The following is an 8,810-nucleotide window of genomic DNA, read 5'->3' on the forward strand; positions in this document are numbered from 1 at the left end:
GATCAGAAGCGGGCTAAAAGAGAATCTCCACCGATTGTCACGGAGCTTCCATAGCCTAAATAACCCTTTTCAAAGCCGAAGCCGAAGGCAGGGTAGAGTGACTGCGTGAAAGTGTGCTGGTACGTGTGCAGCAGGATTCTCTCGCCGGATTTCACTTTGTAGAAGGACAGCTCCCCGGCGGAAATGTCCAAAAACACGGCAACCTTTTTGGATATGGGAAAGGAGTCTTGCTCCAGGTATACAGTTCTGTGATCATGCCGCACAGCGTAATAGCCTTCCTCATTGCAGAGCAGCACCCAGGAAATATCTGTGGCTCCTAGGCAGATGTCGTCACCCTCTCCGACCCGCCTAAGTCCGGCATATGTCACAGCAATGTAGACCTCCCCTTCCCAGTCCACCTCCCAGTAGCAGCGTCCCACGAGCCCGGCACTACACAGAACCTGACGCCACGAATCAAACCTCTGTGGGTTTGTGGGATATGGCTGCACCTCCTTCACCACGGTTACCTTCCTGCAGTGGTCAGAGAGACTGAGGTTTCTGTGGGCAGTGTTGGGGTCCAGAGTGGGTCTGCATATATCTGACAACACAAGGAGACGAGGACAATTCTTAACTGCTTATGTCTTTTTTTAACTAGATTGTTTGTCTTACATTTTTTGATGCCAGGAATCAATCGATCTATGCTGCCATGCTCCAGGCTGAAGAAAGACACAGCGCATGACTATTTGACTAAACACTCTTTAAAGATCAACTATTTTTTTATAATACTTGACAATCTTCAGGCAGGAACTGGGATCCATTTGGGTCTCCATCAGGGCCGTTCTTCCTTCCTCTCCTGGGTGATTGTAGCTCAGGTCCAGCACTCGCAGGTGAGAGGGGTTTAACTTGAGAGCCTTGGCCAGTGACAAGCAGCCCACCATGGTGATAATGCAGCCTGACAGCCTGGAACAAACACACATTATGACTGACAGCCTGGAACAAACACCTGATTGATTACCTTTACTTCAAAAGCTCTTGGAAGTGTGTTTTCGCTGTAACTTGTTCTGACCTGAGTATCTGCAAAGTGCATTGTGGTGTCTTTAGTCCAGCCGAGAGAAGCTCAATGCCTGCATCATGGAGGTTGTTGTCGCCAAGATCCAATTCCCTCAGGTTGGAATGCGAGCTAAGAACAGAGGCCAAGAGCTGACAGCTGCTCTTTTTCAGGTTGCAGTTGTTAAGCCTGAAGACGAAACAAGAACAAGAACTTGAGCTTGCAGCTGGCCAAACATGTTGCATACTGACTTTAGCGCCCTCACAATGATTTTTGTGAAGCTTTGACCACTGGCAGCAACATGTAAAGTCCCATCAGAGATGCCGAGTACCTCTTCAGCTCAAAGCACTTCAAAGCTTGGTCAGAGGAGCGTAGGAAGAATACCAGAGCCGACCACATAGAGCGGGGCAGGTCGTCCGTAGACAAACTTCCTGACTTTATGTACTGTTGGATCTGCTCCAGCAAGGAACCATCCTTCAGCTCATTGAGGCAGTAAAACAAGTTTATATTGTCCTCTGGATAGTTCTGATCTATCTGTTTTTTGATTAACTGGATGGTGTTTTCGTTGCTTTCCCAAGAGCCCTTGGAAACTCTAAGTAGGCGCTTCAGGAGATTCTGGTTTGACTGCAAGGAAAGGCCCAATAGGAAGCGGAGGAACAAGTCCAAGAGTCCCTTACTCCTGGAGGCTTTGTGAATAGCTATCTCATGGACCTTCGTAACGGGTATCTGCTTGCAAGGTGTAAGAATCCCTTCTACTGACAGCTGTGACCCCGCTAAAACGTTCCTGTTGTCATTTAGGAGGGACATCATCACATACAAAGCAGCCAGATACTCCTGCATACTCTGATGGATGAACTCAAATATTTTTCCCTGTTGGTTTTTATACAGTGGACGTACCTCCTTAAAAACCTCAGTGAACATTCCACAATTCTTTGCAACTTTAAGGACATCAAATCCACTGTCCTGCAGGTCGTTTTCATAGAAGATCTGACTGTTTTTCATCAGGTGGTGAAAAGCCAGTTTTGCTAAGGCCTGGACATTCTGGATGGCCTTTTTGGCATCTCTCTCCATGGCTATATCCAGGTGGTAGAGCATGAACTCTGTGTACATCTCGGTCAGTGTTTCAGGCAGCTCTCCTCTCTTCTCCGTGTCCAAATAATCCTGAAGAACTGTAGTTGTGAGCCAGCAGAAGATGGGCATGTTGCACATGACAAAAATTGTATGAGAATTCTGGATGTAGGAGACAATGTGTTCTTTATTTGGGAACTTCCTCCTGAAATATTCTAGCTTCTGGTAATCATTGAACCCTTTCACCTCCGTTGTACTATCAATGAGGTGCTCAGGGATCTGTCGAGCGGTTGCGGGGCGCGTAGTGATCCACACCCGAGCACATGGAAGTAGGTTCTTCTTGATGAGATGTGCCAACAGAACCTCTACTGTGTAGGCCTTCGTCACGTCCAGGTCTACTTGCGTCTTCTTTTTCTTCTCCTTCAGGAATGCCTCCAGCTTGAGGCGGCACTCATCCAATCCGTCCAGCACAAAGACAATCTTTATGGGGGCGCTTTCATAGTCGCGCTTTCCTGACAACTGCAGTCGCAGAAAGATGATGTTTAGCATTTCCAAGCTCAAAGGCTTTGTCTGGTAGATGGAGTGTCTGACGAGCTCCGCAAGTGAAAACCTTTTTCCCTTCTCCAAGTTTAGCTCGCGGAAGGTGAAGGGGAAAATAAATTGCGCATCTTCGTTAGTTTTTCGATGGGCCCAGTCCATCACGAACTTGTGCACTAAGAAAGTTTTGCCAATCCCTGCAATGCCGACAGTCAACAGGGTGCGTACGGGCTCCATCTTTCCACTTGAACTTTTAAAAATGTTCCGTGGCTCAATAGATTTGTCCATCGCAGTGCACATTTCCATGTGAAGAGCCTCGTGCTGCGGGTTAGGACTCGCAGGCCCCCCGTATGTGACGTTGAGGTCGATGTAGACGTCATCCATCAGCTGCTGATGGCTGCGCTGAGTTCTACCCTCTTGGGCCTTGACATACTGGTATCGCAGGTTGTCCTGAAACTTCCACTTGTAATCTGCGATCTGCTTGTCAGACACAGAGAATATGGTACCTGTGAAGAAGAAAATGCTGCATAAACAAGTGTCAGGCGAGTTCTTCTCCTGCTAGCTGCTCAACTCACTGTTTTGACGCTTAAGACGAAACTTCTCCCTTTTTGGCGGCAGGTTGAATGTTTTGCTCCCAGGAGCAGAAGCTTTGGAACAAAACGGAAAGTATGTACATTAGATTACATTACATGTTACATGTAATGTTACATTACATGTTACATGTTTTTCTTCGGACACGTGGCTCATGCCTCACCTCTTAGCTGAGAAAAATCTCGGTGTAACTTCTCTGCCAGATCGTATTCCCCGATTTTCTTTAGAATGTTGGTAGCCTCCTCGACAGCCTGCTGTCCGTGCCTTTTCTCCAGCTCGCGGATTACGTCTACCAGATCCGCCCTCTCCTCCTTGCTCTGGGGCAGGTGCATGTGAAACTTGAACGCCTTGAAGTCATCCTGGTTGAGACCATTGAGCTTGTTCCACAACAGCTCTCTGCGCTCCTCCTCCAGACTCATCCTTCCAACATGGACAAACACCTTCATTCTGTTATCTTGGTGGTGTTAACATTCATGGACCTACAATAACTTTGTCACATTTAGTCGTCATCATGCAACACATAAACATTGATCTGGAAGCAGCGCAATGTTTTCGAGGAACAACGCCATAGAGTCGTCACTAGTGTCCAGTGTTGGGACTAACGCGTTACTTTGTAGTTAACACCGTTAGTTTCGGCGGTAACTAGTAATCTAACGCGTAATGGGTGTGGGGAGGGAGGGAGGGGAGGGGGGCGTGTCTGATCATGGCGGAGCTGCAGTCGAGTTTCTTAACATGAAGATATTATCACTATTTTTCTTTTGTCGAGCACAAAGAAAAGAACATTTTAGTTAAATGTAAGTTGTGTCTTGGATCAAAAATCCCATCTACTGCCCAAAACAGCAATTGAAATCTGCTGAAACAGCTACAAAAGCAACATGCTTCGACGAAGCTAGTGAAGAGAGACACACTTCACCTCCTAAGCAACAGCGACTGGATTTTAACAAGGCACTGCTAGCCAGGACAACATTGATAAAGCCATTGCAGCGTATGTGCTAGAAGACATGCAGGCTATTTATACAGTGGAGTCACCCAATTTCAGGCAGCTAATTAGCATGATACCGGCGTCAAACAGCAAATGGCACGAAAACATTTTCCAAGCTCCTGGACACAGTGGACAGTGAGCACATAAACATGAAAAGCAAGCTAAAGAAGACACTCCAAACTCTGTCTCTGCTCATCATTCAGCACTGAAGGTACACACACTGTCAATTCTCTTATATACTCTTTCATTCTAGACTTTGAGAGTGTTTGATTATCACATCACTTGAAATGTATAAACTATAAAGTTCACAAACATAAAGAGGGATCCTAGTGGGCCAGGCCAATCTTTCCTTATCTCTAAACTAAAACTGGGGAAATGCGTAGAGTGTTCTGAGCTTCAGACATGATTTTATTTCAGAATTCATTGAGAGAGAAAAACGCCTGGTTAGGCTTTGTGTATGTAAAGTTAAAGTTAAAGTACTTCCTTGGTTTACAGCTATGTTGTTATTATGCATGTCAAGTTGATCAACATATTGTATTATTCTCCAGTGCAATAACAATACTGAAATTAAAGCTGCAAGCAGCATTGGTCGGGCCCGCATATTTGGCAGGTGCTAATCCTAAGTGTCCCAATACGTTTGTCAAGTTTGAGAAGTGTCCCAAAACTTTTGTCCAGTGTAAGTGTCCCAATACTTTTGTTCAGTGGTAGTCCTTAGTGTCCGAATACTTTTGTCCAGTGGTAGTCATAAGTGTCCCAATACTTTTGTCCAATGGTAGTCCTAAGTGTCCCAATACTTTTGTCAAGTTTTAGTCCCAAGTGTCCCAATACTTTTGTCCAGTGTAAGTGTCCCAATACTTTTGTCCAGTTGCCCAATACTTTTGTTCAGTGGTAGTAGTAAGTGTCCCAATACTTTTGTCAAGTTGTAGTCCCAAGTGTCCCAATACTTTTGTATCGTGGTAGTCATAAGTGTCCCAATACTTTTGTCTACTTTTAGTCCGAAGTGTCCCAATACTTTTGTCTAGTGTTCCTACCTTGTCTGCATTGTGTGGGCACTTTGGTGCTTCCTGCTTTTAAGCAGCCAGCTTGAGAAAACATCAGCGCAGCGGTTCTTTGAAGGCTCATAAAATCAAAACCGGAGCAGTTAGAAACATTCTTTCGATAACTTTTATTTGGAAGGGTTCAATCTCTCTCCTGTGTAAGTTTTAAGCTGAAACGACAAACGCGCTCAGAGGAGATAATGTTTGAAGAGAAGTGACCGGTTTATAAAAAAAATTTGTTTTGAAGGGGAAATTGCAAACTTCCTGTTGATTTTTGCTGAGGGTTGTCAATCTATGAAATGTAGGTCTAAGTGAGACCTACTTAGAGGTTTTTGTTTCATGTCTCTCCGACTTTCCCAGTGGGAGTTACAGGCAGTTTTGTCATTTTTTTCTTCCGAGGAGCAGTTTTTTCTGAGTTTTATAAAAAAAATTGCGGTAGAGCACAATTTTGAGATTTGGGGGTTAGGTTTTTTTAATAGATCGCAATTTTAGCCAGTCCTGATGTGTGCGTTCAGTTTGGTGAGTTTTGAAGCATGTTAAGGGGGTCAAATTACAGCTCAAAGAGGCAAAAGTTACTGTTTTTAGTACTTTTTTGTCTTGAAGGGGGAATAGCCAACTTCCTGTTGATTTTTGCCCGAAAATATACTATTATGAAATCTAGGTCTAAGTCAGACCTACATAAAGGTTTTTGTTTCATGTCTCTCCGACCTTCCTAGTGGGAGTTACAGGCAGTCTAGTTCTTTTTTTCCTAGGGGGCGCTAGAGCGCAATTTTGAGTTATGGGGTTTGGTTTTTTTATAAAAAGTTTTGCCGTTTATTACTGATGTGTGTGTAAAATTTGGTGAGTTTTGAAGCATGCTAAGGGGGTCAAATTACAGCGCAAAGTTGCGGAAGAATAATAATAATAAAGAATAAAACCTTACAAATTCAATAGGTCCTTATGTCCCATTGCATAAGGACTCCCTGTGGGAGTCCTTATGCAATGGGCCATGCGGGCCCTAATTAAGGCTAAAAGGGCATTAATGGGAGCTTTAAAAAAAAAAGAAGAAAAAAAGAAGTACCGTATTTTCCGCACTATTAGCCGCACCTAAAAACCACAAATTTACTCAAAAGCTGACAACCCGGTGCGCTTTATATATGGATTAATATTAAGATTCATTTTCATAAAGTTTCGGTCTCGCAACTACGGTAAACAGCCGCCATCTTTTTTCCCCGTAGAACAGGAAGCGCTTCTTCTTCTACGCAAGCAACCGCCAAGGTAAGCACCCGCCCCCATAGAACAGGAAGCGCTTCTTCTTCTACTGTAAGCAACCACCCGCCCCCGTAGAAGAAGAAGAAGCGCGCGGATATTACGTTTCATTTCCTTTGTGTGTTTACATCTGTAAAGACCACAAAATGGCTCCTACTAAGCGACAGGTTTCCGGTTCATGAAAAGACGCAATCTCTCCATCCGCACACGGACTACTATTTCACAGCAACTGCCTAAAGACTTTCAAGAAAAGCTGGCTACTTTCCGTGCATATTGTAAAAACAAGATAGCTGAAAAAAAGATCCGGCCAGAGAACATTATCAACATGGACGAGGTTCCACTGACTTTTGATATTCCTGTGAACCGCACTGTGGATACAACGGGAGCACGTACGGTGAATATTCGCACCACAGGGAATGAGAAGTCATCCTTCACTGTGGTTCTAGCTTGCCATGCTAATGGCCAGAAACTTCCACCCATGGTGATATTCAAAAGGAAGACCTTGCCAAAAGAGACCTTTCCAGCCGGCGTCATCATAAAAGCTAACTCGAAGGGATGGATGGATGAAGAAAAGATGAGCGAGTGGTTAAGGGAAGTTTAAGTTTACGCGAAGAGGCCGGGTGGCTTTTTTCACGCAGCTCCGTCCATGTTGATATACGACTCCATGCGCGCCCACATCACGCTGGTTTTTAATATATTATTAAAGTTTGACTGACCTATCTGACTGTTTTTTTGACATTCCCTTTAGCGCAGTTAGATGCGGCTTATAACACGGGGCGGCTTATAGGTGGACAAAGTTTTGAAATATGCCGTTCATTGAAGGCGCGGCTTATAACCCAGGGCGCCTTATGGTGCGGAAAATACGGTAACTAAATAATTACTTTTCACAGAAACGCATTACTTTTTGGTGTAAGTAACTGAGTTAGTAACTGCGTTACTTTTAAAATAAAGTAACAAGTAACTGTAACTAGTTACTGGTTTTCAGTAACTAACCCAACACTGCTAGTGTCACACCACCAGCGAGCAAAGGACGTCTTTATCTTTATCAGCAACTTTTATGAGTTACCGTCATCTCCACTATCTCCATTTCGTCAAACAACACACAGACTTCCTGCTCTTTTGATTGTGTGACAGGAAAACTACGCCTCGCTTTTACTTCAAGCTAACTTGAAACCAGGGCCGGCCCGTGGCATAGGCCGTATAGGCAAATGCTAAGGGCGCCGTCCATCAGGGGGCGCCACGCCAGTGCCACAAATGTTGGAGAAAAAAAAAAAAGAAAAAAAAGTTGTTACTATTATTTCTAAATACAAAAAAATAATCTCACGTTAATTAAAAATGCAAAGTAAAGCCTATTCAATAGAAATATTATTTGTTTCAACATTACGCCCCCCCCCCTCCTCCCCCCGCACGGTGCGCCCCCTCCCTTCCCGTATCATGACTCTTTTTGGACGTCACCACATCAAAAAATCAACACAAGATGTCAAAACGGCCAAAACTGTCAGGTGCCCAGGGAAGAAAAAAGAGAAAAGAAGAGGAGGAGAAACGAGAAAAAGACAGAGGTAGCAGGTAGGTAACGTTAGCCTACATGAAATTATTTGTCTGTTACAGAATGTGATAGTAACCTGGCTTTTTAGCATTAAGCTAATGTTACATGATTCGGCAATTGCTAATCAATAAATAGCTAGTTCTGTTTTAACGTCGGGTTAATATTGTGGAGGGGGCTAAATTGTTATGGAAAATAATAATGTAACGTTAGGTAATTACAGTACTCCCACCTTACATTCCTCAGGGACATTTGTATTAGATCTTTTAAGCAGGTGTTTTTTGTTTACATTATTGCCTTCTGGTTAGCTAATGTTTGCCCTGCAGGTAATAGTCACTTTTCCACCCCTTTATATATTAGGTATAGTTGTAAGTAAAAAAAAAAAAAAGGTCAAAGACAAAGCTATTCAGTTTCTTGTGAGTATATACACTTCACTGCCGATGTGGGGGGGCGCCACCTAAAATCTTGCCTAGGGCGCCAGATTGGTTGAAACGATCAAGTTACGTGTTTGATGTAAGACAAAAAATGTTTGACATTCAACAACAGTTTGACGATTATTCTCATGATGAATAGTAAATAATGTCATGATAAATAGAGTCATGATCAAGAAGGGACTGAAGTTTGTGTGTGGCGTGATTAAAGTGTGTCATGAATGATTGTCAGGATAAATAGTTTGTCTGAAACACAAAAGTAGAAAGTCAACTTACGTGCGGTTGTCTTCTCTCGGACGCTCTTATGCAGTGTGAAAACATGTGACACTAGGTCCCAAAGTCCCAG

The 8,810-nt window shown here is 43.7% G+C and overlaps 1 protein-coding gene across 1 annotated transcript in view; it reads right to left on the reverse strand.

The window, feature by feature from the left end:
* Window positions 1–3,112, reverse strand: part of LOC133622119 (uncharacterized) — a 30,134-nt gene extending 27,022 nt beyond the window's left edge. Inside the window, exons 1-5 of the mRNA XM_061984667.2 lie at window positions 1,293–3,112; window positions 1,046–1,216; window positions 766–939; window positions 649–695; window positions 4–577 (exon numbers count right to left, since the gene is read on the reverse strand). Coding sequence (XP_061840651.2) covers window positions 4–577; window positions 649–695; window positions 766–939; window positions 1,046–1,216; window positions 1,293–3,016 — 2,690 coding nt within the window. The 5' untranslated portion in view covers window positions 3,017–3,112. The remainder of the gene's footprint in view (window positions 1–3; window positions 578–648; window positions 696–765; window positions 940–1,045; window positions 1,217–1,292) is intronic.
* Window positions 3,113–8,810: the final 5,698 nt, after the last annotated feature.

This window comes from Nerophis lumbriciformis, linkage group LG25 (genome assembly GCF_033978685.3).
Source record: "Nerophis lumbriciformis linkage group LG25, RoL_Nlum_v2.1, whole genome shotgun sequence".
NCBI lineage: Eukaryota > Metazoa > Chordata > Actinopteri > Syngnathiformes > Syngnathidae > Nerophis > Nerophis lumbriciformis.